At 36.8% G+C, this 19,476-nt stretch overlaps 1 protein-coding gene across 1 annotated transcript in view; it reads right to left on the reverse strand.

Moving 5' to 3' along the window:
* The window catches only part of ROBO2 (roundabout, axon guidance receptor, homolog 2 (Drosophila)), a 657,579-nt gene that overhangs the window by 34,504 nt on the left and 603,599 nt on the right, over positions 1 to 19,476 (reverse strand). The window contains exons 21-22 of the mRNA XM_010844340.1: positions 13,510 to 13,791; positions 7,788 to 7,944 (exon numbers count right to left, since the gene is read on the reverse strand). Coding sequence (XP_010842642.1) covers positions 7,788 to 7,944; positions 13,510 to 13,791 — 439 coding nt within the window. The remainder of the gene's footprint in view (positions 1 to 7,787; positions 7,945 to 13,509; positions 13,792 to 19,476) is intronic.

Raw genomic sequence — 19,476 nt, forward strand, 5'->3', positions numbered from 1 at the left:
AAAGCAGGGCTCCAAAATCATTGCAGATGGTGACTGCAGCCATGAAATTAAAAGACACCTGCTCCCTGGAAGAAAAGCTATGACCAACCTAGACAGCAGATTAAAAAGCAGAGACATTACTTAGGTAATTACATTACATTAAAAAGGTCCATCTAGTCAAAGCTATGGTTTTTCCAGTAGTCATGTATGGATGTGAGAATTGGACTATAAAGAAAGCTGAGGGCTGAAGAATTGATGCTTTCCAACTGTGGTGTTAGAGAAGACTCTTGAGAGTCCCTTGGACTGCAAGGAGATCCAACCAGTCCATCCTAAAGGAAATCAGTCCTGAATATTCATTGGAAGGACTGATGCTAAAGCTGAAACTCCAATACTTTGGCCACCTGATGTGAAGAACCGACTCATTGGAAAATACCCTGATGCTGGGAAAGATTGCAGGCAGGAGGAGAAGGGGACCACAGAGGATGAGATGGTTGGATGGCATCACCACTGCGATGGACATAAGTTTGAGTAGGCCCGGGAGTTGTGATGGACAGGGAAGCCTGGCGTGCTGCAGTCCATGGGGTCGCAAAGAGTCGGACATGACTGAGTGACTGAACTGAACTGAATGAAATATTATATTATTAATTCAAACAAAAACGTATAAGAAACCTAATTTTTTAAAAACTGCCCACTTTCAGTAGGGAATGTGCATCCTGTTATATTTCATTAGTAGTTATAAATAAATTTATTCCATAAATCGTGTTACAAAATAGTACAATTTCATTCTATAAACTAGTACATGGACTTTCGTTGCTATATTCAATCTTTCAAATGGAAGTAGTCAAGTATCTCTTAAAATTTCCCTTCTTCATAAGTAGTAAGCCATCCTTCCAATAATTTAAAGGGAACACATATATGCAGTGAATATACATATATAATATATGAGAAGGAATATGTGTGTGTGTATAATTATATATAATGTATTCAGATAGCACAGAAAAAATTGCACTTAGTTCTTCTCCACTCAGTTACTATTATTCAAATACCATTAAGCAAAGGAGAGCCTAACCATAGAAATGTGATTTTTATCATTATACGAACAAAGCTAGTGGAGGTGATGGAATTCCAGTTGAGCTATTCCAAATCCTGAAAGATGATGCTGTGAAAGTGCTGCACTCAATATGCCAGCAAATTTGGAAAACTGAGCAGTGGCCACAGGACTGGAAAAGGTCAGTTTTCATTCCAATCCCAAAGAAAGGCAATGCCAAAGAATGCTCAAACTACTGCACAATTGCACTCATCTCACACGCTAATAAAGTAATGCTCAAAATTCTCTAAGCCAGGCTTCAGCAGTATGTGAACCGTGAACTTCCTGATGTTCAAGCTGGTTTTAGAAAAGGCAGAGGAACCAGGGATCAAATTGCCAACATCCGCTGGATCATAGAAAAAGCAAGAGAGTTCCAGAAAGACATCTATTTCTGTTTTATTGACTATGCCAAAGCCTTTGACTGTGTGGATCACAATAAACTGTGGAAAACTCTGAAAGAGATGGGAATACCAGACCACCTGATCTGCCTCTTGAGAAATTTGTATGCAGGTCAGGAAGCAACAGTTAGAACTGGACATGGAACAACAGACTGGTTCCAAATAGGAAAAGGAGTTCGTCAAGGCTGTATATTGTCACCCTGCTTATTTAACTTATATGCAGAGTACATCATGAGAAACGCTGGGCTGGAAGAAACACAAGCTGGAATCAAGATTGCCTGGAGAAATATCAATAACCTCAGATATGCCGATGACACCATCCTTATGGCAGAAAGTGAAGAGGAACTAAAAAGCCTCTTGATGAAAGTGAAAGAGGAGAGTGAAAAAGTTGGCTTAAAGCTCAACATTCAGAAAACGAAGATAATGGCATCAGGTCCCACCACTTCATGGGAAATAGATGGGGAAACAGTGGAAACAGTATCAGACTTTATTTTTCTGGGCTCCAAAATCACTGCAGATGGTGACTGCAGCCACGAAATTAAAAGACGCTTACTCCTTGGAAGGAAAGTTATGACCAACCTAGATAGCGTATTCAAAATCAGAGACATTACTTTGCCAACAAAGGTTCGTCTAGTCAAGGCTATAGTTTTTCCTGTGGTCATGTATGGATGTGAGAGTTGGACTGTGAAGAAGGCTGAGTGCTGAAGAACTGATGCTTTTGAACTGTGGTGTTGGAGAACACTCTTGCGAGTCCCTTGGACTGCAAGGAGATCCAACCAGTCCATTCTGAAGGAGATCAGCCCTGGGATTTCTTTGGAAGGAATGATGCTAAAGCTGAAACTCCAGTACTTTGGCCACCTCATGCGAAGAGTCGACTCGTTGGAAAAGACTCTGATGCTGGGAGGGATTGGGGGCAGGAGGAGAAGGGGATGACAGAGAATGAGATGGCTGGATGGCATCACTGACTTGATGGACGTGAGTCTGAGTGAACTCCGGGAGTTGGTGATGGACAGGGAGGCCTGGCGTGCTGCAATTCATGGGGTTGCAAAGAGTAGGACACGACTGAGCGACTGATCTGATCTGATCTGATAATTATATTACATAATGCATAAAGGACTAAAAATATTCTAATTACTATTCTATTTAACTAGAATGAGCATTTACCATCAGTTGTTCCAAGTCTTTTCTACAAAGATATTCTATTAATAGACCAGGAGTGAGCAAATTCTGTCCCCCTGTGAAACATAAGCAAAACTAAGAAAAAAGCAGGGATTCATCCTGGTTCTTTGTGCAAGAAGTGGAAAATAGAGAGGGATGGGGAATACAAGAAAGTCTAGGTGAAAAACACGAGAGAACAGATGAAAGAAATTTGGAACACGGTGCAAATCATACAACAGGGAGAACTAGGTATCACCTCTGAGGTATTCATGTCTTATCTCCTTCCAGAACAACTGATACTTAGGTTTCCTGTGGTTTCTGAAGAAGAACAAGAAAGTAACAGATGACTCTATGAATGTTTATGAAATCCAAACATTTTTAGCTCTGTTTTTAGGGTTTCTTTCACATTCATAGATGAGTATCTTACTTGAGTGATGGAAATTCAACTTTTTCTTGCAATAAGATAAAAAGACTGTGCAAATGATTCTAATGCCAATCCAAAGGTCTTTTGGCCAACCTTTCCTAGATAAGCTTTTGTTCTTTGACTTACTGTCAGTGAAATATGAGGCATCATATTATCTGTCTTGCCTGGTGAATAATGAGCAGGATGACAACAAATCAATGTTGCATGTGAACTAACTTGTGAAAAGGCCAGATACAAACACCAAATTACTAATAAAAATACAATAAAGTTCACCACCTAGAAAAGCCTGCCAATTTCTGATTGCTGTAGCAAAACAAAGCATCAGTTTTCTACTGAATTACTATAGAATTCTTCCTACTATCCCATGATTGCATTAAAATACATTATATTTATAGCTAAGAATAATTATGTTTTGATACATTTTGCCTAGCTGAGAGAGGCATATTGATGAGAGAGAACATTTACCACTGTTGATATAGTATTGAATTAACCAATTATTTTCTATTTGGGCAGTGATTTGATAACTTCTGATATTTAATATTGTGGAGGGAAAATGGCTCAAGAAAGCCTTAGAAAGAAAATTGATGCTATCTAGATTTCCCTGGTGGCGCAGTGGATAAGAAACCAGCTGCCAGTGCAGGGGCCAGAGGTTAGACCCCTGGTCCAGGAAGATCCCACCCATGTGCCACAGAGCAACTAAGCCCATGCGCCACAACTACCGAGCCTGAACTCTGGAGTTCAGGAGGGGCAACTACTGAAGCCCACGCACTTGCAGACTACGTTCCCCAACAAGAGAAGCCACCTCTCTGAGGAGCGTGTGCACTGGAACAAAAAGTAGCCCTCACTTGCCGCAGCTAGAGAGTCTGCGCAGAGCAACCAAGACCTGCACAGCAAAAAAGAGAGAAAAAGAGGAAGAAAGAAAGAAGGAAAACTGATGATATCTAAGCTCTTAGAAACAAAATTAAACACTGTAATAAAGCAAGAGACAATCTTCTCAAGATTGTGATTATCCTGGGCTAGATATATTTCCAAAATGTATCCCTCTCTCTCCATCCTGCTGCCAATGACTTATTTCCTTATCATTTTCATGGTATTTTCTATTCTGCTGCAATATCCCCTACATTCTCTACCTGCCTTGGCCTCATGTCCTCCAATCCATCTTCTATATCCAAAGATCAGAATTCCTGTAAGACATGCAAGACTTCACACCTGGCCTCATGTCAGCTTCTCAGATTATCTTCTACTCTGTGCATTTGTTTCACACTCAACAAACCTCATACAATAGCTACCAACTGCAGAAAGATATAGACAAGCAATTAGAATGCAATGTGATGAGGATTACAATAGAGAAGCTTATTTAATAATGCAAAATAAAGGAAAGGGAGGTAACCTTAACTAGAATAGGGTTGGATTGCCAAGGAGGAGTTGGAGAAATACTAAAGGAAAACTAATGGGACTATTGCTTTTCTTCCCCTCATCTTTTATTTCTACTTTTTGCCTTTGGCTCCACCTGCACAGCTAATTAGTAACATTTTGTTGTAGCCATTGGTTAGCAATCAATTCTGGTGTGGAGACTACTTTATGTTAGGGACTTTGTTGTTGTTGTTTAGGCGCTAAGTCGTGCCTCTTTTCAATCCCGTGGACTGTACTCTGTCAAATTCTTCTGTCTATGGGATTCTCCACAAGAATATTGGAATGGGTTGCCATTTCCTTCTCCAGGGGGTCTTCCCAAACCCGGGATTGAACCCATGTCTCCTTCTTGGCAGGCAGATTCTTTACCACTGAGCCACCAGGGAAGCACCTGTGTTAGGGACTACTACTCACTGTCTTTATCCTTTCTGCCTCTGGCTAACAGCCTGGCATCCAACAGCCACCCAACTCTGGGTACTATTATTTGTGAATAAATGATTCAAGGTTCATCTTGAAACTGAGCTTCCACAGGCTTGCCCCAGCCTTATTTGGCATACATGATTATTCCTTTTTGTACGCAAGTTATTATTTCGTACATGTGCTTAGCTAGGGCTTCCCATACAAAATTGTCTGTGTGTAATTTTTGGTTTCTACCTCCCACTACTTTGAGTTTCCTGAATCAGGGATCAGATCCTCCTTATTAATTGTGTTTTTTGTTTCTTTTCTTTCATATTCCTTTTTATTTATTTTTAAATGGCTAGAAAATTGCTTTACAATTTTCTGTTGGTTTTTGCTATACAACAATGTGAAGCAGTCATAATTATCTATGACCCCGCTAGGTCATCACAGAGTGCCAGGCTGGGCTCCCTGTGTTATTTAGCAACTTCCCATTAACTATTTCACACGTGATAGTGTATACATGTCAGAGCTACTTTCTCAATTCGTCCCACCCTCATCTTCCCCTACTGTGTCCACAAGTGCATTCTCTACCAGGCTCATCAGTACCATTTTTCTAGATTCCATACATATGCTTTAATGTATTGTATCTGTTCTTCTCTTTCTGACTTACTTCACTTTGTACAAGAGGCTTTAGGTTCATCCACCTCACTGCAAGTGTTTTTGTTTCTTTCATCTCTTCTGCTTTCCTTCCTGGCACTGGGCTTAATAGTTCTTATATATTTGAAAAAAAAATGTGTGTTGCGTAAGTTCTCTATTATGAGATATTAAAACAATAAAACAAAATCTACATAGCAACATAAGAAGTACAACTGCTGAATCCTTTTTATTGTCAGAAATAAAAGTGATTAAAAACAGAAAGGTGACTTCTAAAGTTTTTGTTGTTTGTATTTCAAGAAAACTTTAAATCTGCATAAGTCAAATCAAGACATATAAAAAAGTCCATAAAAGCTCTTCTGTAAATTATTTAATGTTAATATCATGAATAACAGAGTATAAATATAGAAACTATTCAAAAATATTTTTTCAGTATTATAAGAGTTTCACATCAGAAAATACAAAACTGTAAATAATATAACAAGAAATGGACAAAGTCATCTCAAATATACTAATTAAGATACCAAATTACTTACAAGTTTTATTTTATCTGAGTTCAAGACTTTATAAATGTTTAACAGCATTACTTTTCTCTCCTCAGTTTATAAGTTCAATTTTATTATTTTCTAACTACAGCCTTTAAAATGCATATTTATAAGTCCTGTAATAATATTTTCTTGTAAAATGCACATCTCTGTTTCCTGCTCTCCTGTCCAGGAATTGTGTGACACTAACATAATTTGTTATTGATATATGTTACATAAAATTATGTACAATGTTTTATTCTTAAAATAGTCAGAGAAAAGGGTATGCTTTTAACTTCCTATTTCAGATGTGAACTTTTAAAAACAAATAAAATAAAAATGATATGCTCTTATATGGGAATTGTAATCTCATGGAAGCAAATGAAGCCTTTTGGAGGGAAAGAAAGATACAGAGAAAAAATATGGAGGTATGATTATGTATGGGCTTCCCTGGTGGCTCAATGGTAAAGAATCCACCTGTCCATGTAGGAATGCGGGTTCCATCCCTGGGTCAGGAAGATGCCTTGAAGAAGGAAATGTCAACGTACTCCAGGACTCTTGTCTGGGAAATCCCATGGACAGAGAAGCCTCATGGGCTACAGTTCATGGGGGTCACAAGTAACAGTTGGATAAGACTTAGACGCTAAAAAACAACAACAAAGCTTATGTATATATATAAATATGCATGTCCATCTATCTGTGTATATAATGCATATATATATATTATGTAACTGAAAAAAAGGCAAATGGAATCTTCTTTAGGAAGCAAATGTGATAGAAAAATTTCTAGTTAGGAAAATTAATCTGGAAACCTCAAAGACAACAGTAGAGTATAAAAAGAAAAGGAGATGGAGAAAAAAATTACAAGCATGTGCACAAGATCTTTAAGCAAAACAAGAGAGGAAATAAAATCATTGTTTAAATAAACAGATATTTTAATGCCTAAGTACTTCTAAATAAAGGAACACTTGGAAAAAACTGCCTCTATTCTACACTTTGCAGTTTCAGTCAAAAGCAATGGGTGACCTAGGACCTGTGAGGAAGACAGAGCACTTAGAAGTAGTAAAGAGAATCAACATTTTTCTACCTTAAAATCAATTAACACTTCAACAGAGGAAAACAAACTAACACTTGTGAGATGTCTGGGAAAGAATAAGGACACTGGTCACATTTAAAGACCCTTAAAGGAAATTTTCTATCTCAAAAAAGGTTTGTTACAGAGTGTGCATTGACTTGAACCTCTCTTATTGTTCAGACTCCTAAATTCCCATCAAAGCTGATGATTAAAGTTCTACACACTGGCCAGATCCCTACAATTATCCCATTGTGATGGAGCTCAACAGTGGGCACCCTGCTATGGCCAGACATCAAGTCATTAGAGAAATGCGAGGGATGATGAAGAAGGTTATTTTAATTTCCTTTTCAGCCCTTCTCAGGAGTGCCTCTTTAGTTCACAGAGCTCTGGGTTACTTGCTTTCAAACTAACAAGCAATATTATAAATGGAGGCTGCATTATCATGATTGCAGACAATCTAAGGCACTTGACGGCCAAGGATTCGAGGTCCTCAATACGTGCCGTGTTGTATCTATCAGCTAAAAATATATAGACGCAGCAAACAATAAAAGGGGAGGGGACAAGGAAAGGCTGGCAGGGGGCAGGGAAACAGTAAGAGAACACAGCATCAAGACAAAAATGCATAAAAGAGACAGCAGTATAGCCCTGGTCATTTTGTTGGTAGATGAAACATTTTTACCCATTTTCTTGCTGTTCCACTGCATAGTGTTCCAGCTCTGTACCCGGAAGAGGCTGGACTGGGGGAGGAGGTAGTGGAACATTGGCCCAGGTCGATCCATTGTTTTTCTGTGGTTTAGAAGAGTTTTTATTTTTCTTCTTTTTTCCACCTTTCCCACCTGAAAGTAATAATATATTTATTCAGACATACCGAATATCAGAAGAAATGGAGTACATCAGATGGGAAGATGTATTTCTGTTTTCAAAACACCAGAATCAGTATGTTACAGTTGTTAAAAGCTATAAACAATGAAATGATATGATCAGGAAAACATTTTTATAAATCACTCAAAATGATATTGTTTCTTTCACAATGCATTAGTTGCAGAGCTGAATACACAAAAAAACATGGATGCAGTGGTAAAAGCACATGGATTGATTTATTCACATTTGCTGCCTCCACGTTTTCATTGTTAGACGAAATAATGGGCCGTAACAAATTCTTTAAAATGTCAGATTTTAGTGCGTTTATAATGCTCTTTTGCATAATCTGTCTCAGTGGAAAAATGCAGTGTCTAAGGATACAGGCTAAACTTTTCCATTAGAATTTACTCAATTTAATTAATCCAGGAGAGTAACAGTTTTCTCTCAAAAGTAACTTATAAAAATCAATCAACAACAATCTGGAGGATACTTGTAAATCTTTCACAATGATATGTTTTATATAAATTTTAACTAATGAAGGGCACAATTATTTTTTGCATATAGTGAGTGGTTCCCAGATGTCTAACATATTTTGAAATACCAAATATGGGGAAAATTAATGGAAATACAGTAATCAACTTCAGTATTATTGTAATACAAATGAATTCATGCACAAAATATGAGCAGAAAGTAACTTGGCAGCATATGAGCCATATCTGGGATTACCAGAGTTTACCAGATTACCAAATGAAAACAAAGTTTTTCATTTGTTCAATGAAGTACTTTTTACTGCTCCAAATTAAGTACATCAAGTTTCTTCCTAAATGGACCACAGCTGGATGCAGAAATGTGTACTGCTTGAGCAAAAGATACTTTAGGGGAATGTAGGTAACTTCTGTCATTCCTATGGCAGTCAATGGCTATATTAAAAAAAAAAAATGGTATTGACCCCTTGAACTATATCTTTCTGGAACTAAAAGTTATGAGTATCAAATATTCATAGCAGGACTACCTAACAAGAGAGATATCACTAGAAATTTGCCTCAACTCCATTCTTCTATCAAGTAACCAGCATCAGCCAATTCAGAAAATTATGGAATTTAAAATAACTTTGAATGCCAGAAAGCGATGAAACTGTAAACTAGATATATACCCTATTGCTAAATATGAAATTGTATCTGTTTTCTAGGTCATGTGCACATATACACACACAGAAAAGAGCATCTCTGAAAACTAAGTGCTTCCACCCTTCCTTTCACTTTTTATCTTTGGCAGAGAAAGTATTAAGAGAAAGGAGAGCAGGTAACTTCTAGTTTGAGAAGAAGAGTTGAATCTCTGGGCTTGAAACCAGTTTCTCATTTACTTGATAAGTTACTCAATAGTTATCACCTCAATTTCCACACATGTACAAAAGATATAAAGTGACTACTTGTTTGGGTTATTTTGAGTATTATAAGAGATAACACATATAAAGGGTTCACCATGTACAGAATGTTCAATAAATGGCAGTCACTACCACTCTCTTCCATCTCCTCCAGCTCAGTACAAACTCAAAGTCTGCCTGTTTACAAAGCCATTCCACACCTCCAGCCCCATTGAGGATACCAGAAATAGTCTGATGCTTAGGATAAAAATAATCAACCTGATTGATTAAAGTTTGTAATTTTTGTGTTTAAGGTAGGTGAGCCTTAATCCTTTGCCTCCTTGTTATTTGGTGGATAAACCACCAAAGTCATAAGCAAAGATTGTACCTTTCTTGGTATTTTCAGAACTATGTCTCACTACTTAGAAGAACAGGGTGGGCATGTGTTCTTGGTAGTTTTTGCCTGTGTACCTCTTATTCCTTATATATGTACATGTGGACCTTTTTTTTTTTTCACTTTTTTAGCACTTTTAGAACTGTCATATGATCTCCACCAGACCTGAGTGACACAAATAGGAAAGTTTTTACATCTCCATTTTATAGATGGGAAAATAGAGGTTCTTTCTACATTTGTGCATATTCGCATAGTAAGAGAACAAACAATTTAGAATGCAGCAGCTTTAGTGGAAATTACAATTTCTACAGCTCTGAACCCAGCTCTGTTGAAATTCTTCTCCAAGGTCAAGAAAGCCATTGCCACCTCTTACTGACAACTGACTTAAAAATGTGCTGGGGAAGCAGAGCTGATTCACAGAGGGAATTTGTGAGGCTCTCCATCCAATGTCCACTTTCCCCTCTTTGGGGGAAATTTCTGCTTTCTCATTGTGGGTACTTTTGGTAAGACTATCGATCAGCATGCTTTGTCTTCTCTAGAAAGAGGTAAGAGGTGGGCGCTGAGCATAATAGTGCCATATGATACAAGCTAGGGAAATTAAATTCTCTGAGATCCACATCTTGAGCTAAGTGAACCCAGTTTGTTGCTGTTACTTGCAACCTAAGATCCTCAAGCATTTTAAGGTGAGAACTGTCTGCATTATGTATTTAGTCATCACATATTTTGATGACTTGCAGACATATTTGACCTGTTTCTCTTCAAGTGAAAATGTAAATATCTGAATTTACATTTGTTTATGCTGAACGAATGGTTTCTATGTAAAGAAAATTTGAAAACAGCTTATTTTCAAATTAAATTTAGTCTTTTAAAAATACTAGTATATAAAATTATTTAGTTGTTACTACTGATGCTTGGAGAAGGAAATGGCAACCCACTCCAGTAATCTTGCCTGGAGAATCCCAGGGACTGAGGAGCCTGGCAGGTTACAGTCTATGGGGTTGCAAGAGTTGGACACGACTGAGTGACTAAGCACACACGCACTACTGCTGCTGCTAAGTCGCTTCAGTCGTGTCCGACTGTTTGCAACCCCATGGACTGTAGCCTGTCAGGCTCCTCAGTCCATGGGATTCTCCAGGCAAGAATATTGGAGTGGGTGGCCATTTTCCTCCTCCAGTGGAATCTTCCAGACCCAGGGATTGAACCTGTGTTTCCTGAAGCTCCTGCACTGCAGGCATATTCTTTACTGCTGAGCCACTGGGGAAGCCCTATTACTATTGATATTGTGCTATATATTCGTGCATATATATAAAATTATGATTACAGAGATTATTTTGAAAAAAATTGAGTTTTATATTTTTAATGGTTGGTCTTTTTAAGAGGAGTGCTAAGAAATTGTATACTGAATAAATTATTATATGAGTGCTTCAAAGGGTGAGAAATTCACTCAATTTAGGAATGTACAATTTTGTTTATTACCATGATTATTTTAAACTGGTTTCATCAACACTGTGCACAAATTAAGAAAATCTTATGATTCAATATCCATAGGGCAGTTTGATCTTAAATGTAAGCTTTAGAATACATATCAATGATTATAAGAATAAAAAGAACTCTAATGTTAAATTCAATTTGACTAAACTAAGAAGAGAACAATCATGTCAGTCTTGTCTCTTAAAGAAAGCTTTCTATCACCAATTTAAGTAATTTTGTATTCAAATGTAGATGAAGTAGATAATATAAATCTTAGTATATATAAATGTCACTCAAGAGATTAATGGATTCAAAAATGTAGTAAGCACTATTGTGAATCATATTCTGCTTAGAATTACTCAAAAGGTAACTTTTAAGACTCAATGGTAATCAACATATAAGAATATTTAATGATGGTTTCACAAAAGGTCTTTTACAATCCATGACTTATAGTATATAGACTTTTAAAATATATATATTGATTGAGACTTGGCATATTTTGAATGATATAAGCCTAGAATAAATTAATTTTTAAATTATTCAGTACAATTATAGGACTCATCATAAATAAATGACAGTACAAATGACATTTAAGGTTATTCAAAAAAATTCGTTTATATTACCAGGCCATTTAAATTTGTAACAGATGTTTAAAATTTTCTGGATTCTATAATATATCCAGTTCTACCAATAGGTAAGGAGAGCAAATGGCTCATTTTGGAGAGAAGAGGGAATATTAACATGTTCAGACTGAAAGGGTTCTATCTCTAAGGAAAGATCATTTAGTAAATGTTACCCTAATGATATAAAAGAGTTAACTATTTATGGCCTTGATATCTCATAACCTATGACATATCTCACTCAATACACTATAATCTTTCACTAAGTAACTGAGGTTAAAAAACTTCATAAAAACAAATAGACTATCAATAGTATAAAAAAAAGAAAATAAAGTCATGGTATCAATTAGAAATGAGCAGAGAAAGTCATTAGTCATACACAATGTAAAAATTAGAATGTCTACAAGGATCTCCTCATTTTAGAGATGAGGATCCTTGGGCCTAGAGATCTGATATTCATTATGATAGGTACATATTTCTTTCCAGTAAAATGTGTTTTTCCCTACATGTGCTATTTAATGCCTGCATTATGGATTGTTAGTTCAGCTAATGCATCTTAAATATATATTAAAATTTACAGCATAAGAAATTACCAACATAAAAGACTGGGTTTTTTTTAAAAATTAAATGTAAAGAATAGTGTCCCATATTAACATTCCTGTTTAGCATGGTATCAGGATCTTACTCTAAATAATATCATCAATAGATAACACAATATTTTGGAAAACTTGTCCAAAAATAGGAAGTCACATCACCAGACTCTTAATATTATGAACAATTTCCAAAATCATTTGCATTTTAGTTGAATATGGTGTCCATGCCATGGAGCTGATTTTCCTACGTGACCATTTTATTGCAAAGTTCTCTTGACTCTTAAGTAGGGTCTAAGGCAGATCAAACTCATCTGCCCCTTAACAATTAGTATTTAGTAAAATGGCACTATCTTTCAGTAAATACAACTTTGTACAATTCATACATAAAGGCTGGTGGTGAATTTTACCCTCCTCCACCCCCAAAACTTGATTCCATTAGGATAAACTCCTACTGTCATTTGAGAGATAAATGTCTGACAGTGAGTTGTGAGCCAGTACTTCTTCATGAGTGTTAGGAACACAGGTCATATGCTGGTGACAAACAAATATTTCTCCTTACTGTGATGAGACCAACCTGAGAGACTGCCACTCCTCTCTGAGCTGTTGTGAGAGCTGGTGGTGCTGAAATCCTGTGACTGGTTGTGTGGCATTCTATTAGACAATCCCTCAGCCAATCGGTAGTCAGGGATGTAAAGTAAGGCTAAGGGTTAAAGGGCAGAGGTCATAGTGGCATCATGTGATTAGTTCACAGCACAAGCCCATGCAGAACATGCAGTTAGCAATTCAGAAGCAGATGTCGTAGGACGGTGGAGGAATGTTTTGTCTGTCCTGCCTAATGGAGGTCGAGATGGATTACTGATCACTATTGAATAAAGAGCTAAAAGGATGAAACCAATTGGTGTTGCTGTGTGGTGATAGCAACAGTGGTGGTGGTGATGGTGGCGGGGACTGTGCAAGGTACTGAATACATGCCAGTATAGTTTTTTAGTTTAGGTAGTGAACCTGGTGATGAATTACTAAACCGAACAACAAATACTACTGTCTATCTCATGCAAAAATGATATGAAAATAACTCTTCTGGAAGTAAGAACTGGACTTACCATTGTTACCTTTGTTCTGATCAGGTAGAGAATAACCAAATCCCATCAGGTCTGTTTTTTGCTGAATTGAGCTTTTCCACTGTGGATCAGGCAGATCGACAGCCAATTCATGTATGCTACTGGAATGCAATATCTGTGTCGTGGCATATGGGGTAGCCTGTGTTATTTGGCTGGAACTATTGTAAGTGGTTTTGGTCGTGAAGTCAATGCTGCTATAAATGGCTCCATCTGAGAGCATCGTTGCCGTTTTATCCCCTTGGCCTGGAACCGGTGGCAGCACATCTGTGGTGAACATAGGGAAATGAAACAATTTAATGATGCACAGGAAGCCCAAAACTATCAGGACTGAAGATGAAAAATAAATGTGTCATGCCGCACGTTTGCATTTCAGCTGAGATGGGCTTCATGAGCCAATGAAGGGTAGATGATGTACAACCGTCGCCAAGCTATCAGCCTTGGTGACAGGCAGGCCTACCGGCCGTCCTTCACGTCTCACTGCTTAACACACCCTATCCCCCATTTTCTTCAACCATGAATGAGAAATTTAGTGTATTTCACTCCTGGAAAAATGCTTTCAGTTGTTCATTCTGGCTTAGAATCCATGAAATTGTTAGCTCTTTACAGAAGCAATGGCAAAAGTGAATCTACAAATCACAGATGAAAAGCATCTTTTTCCACTTTATCCCAAGAGACATGGAAAATAACTGCTAAAATAGATGCAAAAGTTTCCAAAATTATACTCTCCAAACTATGAGGCACTTTTTACTCAAGTTTCTACTTGCTATTTATCTGAGTTGATTTCACAGCTCCAGAAATGGAGTGTAACTGATGGTAGCAATTTTTTTCTCTTGGATAACAAAGGAAGATTTTCATGAATAAGTCATTTTCACAATACAGCAGGATTTAACTACAGAAGAAGCAATCTGGGTGATCACAGAGTTTAATTTATGCTACCAAATCTTAGAAGTAGAGAATTATAGTTTCAAGTTGTAATACAGCAAGAGTAAAATTAAACTTCAGGAAAAACACTGAATATCAATCAGTCCATTTATCACTTTGGTGTGCTAAATTATCTTTACACGAAGTTTTTAAATTCAGAACTGCCACCTCTCTTCTAAGCATTTATTTTCCTTCTCAGAATGAAGATACTAGAATCTAAAAAAATACAAAAACAAACAAACAAAAAAACCCCCTACTAATACTATTTTTATTCATGTAGAGTTAAAAGTGAATATGTATTATGCTACTTAATAATCTATGTTCTGAAAGTCACATTTCACAGGACATGAGTTCAACAACCCTCTTCATTTCATTATGGAAAATTTTCAACTAGTTATCGTAATGTAATAATAAACCAAATGATCTCAGTAACAAAACCAGCTTATCATCACACGGAGAAGACTGAAGGAGTCAAAATATCCTAAAGCTTTTAGATTCTATGATATCTAACAGTACTCGAAATAAGGATTCTTGTAAAAATATTAATTTTGCTTTTGCATTTTACAAAAGCTAAAAATGATCTTCTTTAGCAACAGTAACAAGACATTTAAAGTGCATTTCATACACTATAATCACACACTGTAGGTTCTTTCTGAAGGTTCAGAAGTCTGAAATTCCAACCTGTTTTATAATTAAGTATATATGTAGTTTTAAAATAACTATTTTAAATAGTTAAACATGTTCATATTTATAATATTTCATCAAGTTGTATAAGTATGCACATTGCTTTCGGATTCAGAATTTTATAACTGTTTTCTTGCCCTTGTTTTTAGCTGTAAACTGATTAGAAAATTTGATGACAAAGATATATGTTTCATTCTAAAGCATCAGGTCAGTATGATTTTTATTTTCTGAGATGCTTGATATTTAATAATATATCAAAATTGTGAAAGTAGGTCGTTCACTCTAGGGAGGTTTTTTGAGTTTTGTTTCTGCCTCCTCTACCATGTCTTTCACTGATGAACTGGACAGATACCCTTCTTCAACACTGACCCCAACTTCCCAACATCTTGAATATGAGGTTCTCCAAAGCTTTGGATTTAGATTGTGAGCTACTGCCAGTTTTTGAAATGGTTGTGTGTTCACATGTTTTAAAATGGAAAAAAATATAGTATGAAAATCTAATCCTTCATATTCTATGCCAACTAAAGCTATGGTTCTAGAAATAGAATCTCTCTCAGCTGGATGAAATTAGTCTTCAATTCTAAGTGCTTCTATATTGATTTGGGGGCTGCATATTTCCTTCAAATGTTATTTGCTCACTCTTACATTTTCAAAAAATAAATTGAATTATGTCCCAACAATAAAATACTAGAGGCTTATACATGACTACTTGCATGTGGGGAATTATCCTATAACATCAGATGATTTGGAACTCTGGGCCAGTCTTCCTCCCAGGAGCCTGGACTCGAATAGATGCTGCCATCTTTAGACAGGGCTTTTCATTTTACATTCTACACAGTCCACATCTACCCCTTCTTGATTCTTTAGGTTATCTCACTGGCATTTGTTAATGTTTGTGTCTGAAACTTATGAATTATAGAAACCCTTCAATTTAGTCAGAATTACTCATGATTTCATTCTTCAGTTTTTCAGCACCCTAGTTACACATGCATTTATTTCTTTTTGCTTGGAATAATTACTTCCATGAATGACTGTCTCCTTCACTGTATCTTAAGTTACCTGAGGACAGAGTACCTGGGATTTATGTCTATATTTCCGTAATTCCTCATCTAGTGTTTTGTAAAGAGTAAGTACTTACTGAAAAATTAAAGGGCATTTTTATAGTTTGTATTGTCAAAATGAATACATGTGATTATTAGTAACTTGATTATTCAAAATAGTATTTTCATTACATTTAAAAATGCATTAGTAAAAAAAAAATGCATTAGTAAACATTCTTAAAGGAAAAAATGTCAAAAACGTCAGTATCCACGCATATTCCTCTAAGTGTACTTGGTAATACAATCATACATGTGAATGCTACCTTAAAAATTGCAAAGTGGTGTAAATAAAAGAATATAGGCTTTAAAATCTGTTAGATCTGGATTCTACACATAGGTCTCAAATTATTCACCTTGATAAACCTTAGTTTCTTGACCTCTAAGCTAGAAATATGATTATCTATGTCTTACACTTATTACATTTATTGTGCAAAGGAAATGGAATTTGTGAAACGTCTGTCTTTTTAGTAAATGCTTAAAATTCTTATCACACTGAAAAGAGATACAGTTAACTCTGCAAAAACTTTGTCATGGCCTTGAGAGCGACCTGTGAAATATTTTCATGTCATGAAAATGAAGTGGAAATGGAAACAAAAAAAACAAACCTTGAAAATCTTCATAAGTATCCTTTGGCTAAATTAGATTGAGACATTTTATAATGTTAATATAATCTGCTAGAAACTGAAAAAAATAAATACTTTCTCCATCTTTGTGCATTTATCTCTTGATATAAAGATAGAATGGTGTGTTATTCCAATACAAGAAAAAAGGCAGCTATTCCTTGATTGATAAAAGCTTTATGAACAGAATTTTGAAATCAGTGGGTAGGGCAGGGAGGAATGTTTTGATTTCATGATAAGACTATGCTTGGGCACAGAACTATCCAAAGTAAAGTGACACCTATAATTGCAGGGCTCAGAATTCTGACACCTAGGGGAGGCAGCCACTTTCAGAGAGTCTGGGCAACTGAGAATCTAAATAGGGTGGACTGAATTACAGAGGGTAAGTAAGATGCCGAGTAGTCATACAACTTACGGGAGGGAGGTCCCCCTTTTTCGGTTGGTACTGACACGATGCAGAGTTGTGCAATATTAGTAACTTTATTATTTAAAATACCATTTTAAATATATCTAAACATGCATTGGTCTTACATTCATAAAGAGAAAAGGCCAATATCCATGACTGTATTCTAAGTCAATATGTTTACACACTCATACATGTGAAATCCACCACTGAGGTTTTTTTTTTTTTTTTTTGGATGTATATATATATATATTTTTTAATTTTTTAAAAGAAAATCCATCCTGAACCCTCCTCCCTCCTCCCTCCCCATACCATCCCTCTGGGTCGTCCCAGTGCACCAGTCCCAAGCATCCAGCATCGTGCATTGAACCTGGACCGGCATCTCGTTTCATACATGACATTTCACATGTTTCAATGCCATTCTCCCAAATCTTACCACCCTCTCCCTCTCCCACAGAGTCCATAAGCCTGTTCTATACATCAGTGTCTCTTTTGCTGTCTCGTATACAGGGTTATCGTTACCATCTTTCTAAATTCCATATGTATGCGTTAGTATACTGTATTGGTGTTTGTCCTTCTGGCTTACTTCACTCTGTATAATAGGCTCCAGTTTCATCCACCTCATTAGAACTGATTCAACTGTATTCTTTTTAATGGCTGAGTAATACTCCATTGTGTATATGTACCACAGCTTTCTTATCCATTCATCTGCTGATGGACATCTAGGTTGCTTCCATGTCCTGGCTATTAGGTTTACAGTAAACCCAGAGTACTTAGCTTAGTCCTGGGTCTCCTACATTAGTTCTTCCTAGAAGAAGAAATCCTAGAAATCCTTCAGTGGATTCACACAAACTTTCTTAGATTACAGCACTATTCTCCTAATTAATCATCCAAAATTTTCACCCTATCTCCGTCCTCCACCCAGTAGCTAGATGGATGATTTAAAACAGCACTTGCATTCTAGAATTCTCCTCTTAAAGTCCATTAATGGCTTCTGATCATCCTCTAACAAAGTTTAAAGGCTTTATGTGGCTTAGAAAACCCTCTGTTACCTGTCCTTCTATATTTCTTAGCACTTTTTTGCCTTGCAATTGATACTCAAGTCATTAGGAAATTCATTCATTTCTTAAAGAGGTCAATGTTTCCCTTGCTTTCTGAATCATAAGACACAGTAAATTTCTTCTCTACACACTTTCTACACACTTTTGATTTCCTACCGTCCCTTCTTGTATCAGCCTAAATAATACTCCATCCATAGCACCTTCCTCCTCCCAGGAGACAGCTCTTTCATGTGGGGTACTGGCAAGGTACCAGTCCATTTGCTGTCTGCACAATCTTATGCCAATGGAAAACCCATGTATCAGCTGAACTAAACACTGGGGCCTGAGACTTTTCCAGTCTTTTCCAGTCCCATCTTTCTCTAAATCCATTGCTCTCCTAATGACTGGATGAAAAGGTGGAGAGGGGAAGGTGGTGATTTTCATAATAAGTCCAATTCTGTTTTCTTTATAAAGACCTATGGAGAGGATTCTAGTACCAAATTTTGAAGACTTTAGCATGTCAGCTACTTAGAATATTTTTGTTTTTTATTTGGGGTACAAATTATCAACTGTAGAATTACAGAAAAGCTGCCAACATGTTGTTATATTTATTTTAAGTGTCTACCTCTTATATGATATTTTTTACTGTCTGCCACAGTGCCAGGTCCACAGGATACACTCGATAAATATATACTGAATGATAATCAGAGAAGTAAAATGACTGGTTCTAAATCATAAGCCCTGTTTGGCTGTATAGTTCCTGATTTAGTAATCATGTACTGTGCTCACTCAGTCATGTTCAACTCTTTGCTCCTTTGTCCATGAAGTTTTCAAGGCAAGAACAATGGAGTGGGTTGCCATTTCCTTCTACAGGGGATCTTCCCAACCCAAGGACTGAACCCAAGTCTCTTGCATCTCCTGCACTGGCAGGCAGATTCTTTACCACTGTGCTACCTGGGAAACCCTTAATCATGTACTAATAGTATGAAGAACAAAATGCATTATGAATAGTTATCTTCTTGGTTAGTAATAACATCCTTGCTGCTGCTGCTGCTGCTAAGTCGCTTCAGTCGTGTCCGACTCTATGCGACCCCATAGACAGCAGCCCACTAGGCTCCCCTGTCCCTGGGATTCTCCAGGCAAGAACACTGGAGTGGGTTGCCATTTCCTTCTCCAACACA

Source organism: Bison bison, unplaced genomic scaffold (genome assembly GCF_000754665.1).
Source record: "Bison bison bison isolate TAMUID 2011002044 unplaced genomic scaffold, Bison_UMD1.0 scf7180017864200, whole genome shotgun sequence".
Classification (NCBI taxonomy): Eukaryota; Metazoa; Chordata; class Mammalia; order Artiodactyla; family Bovidae; genus Bison; species Bison bison.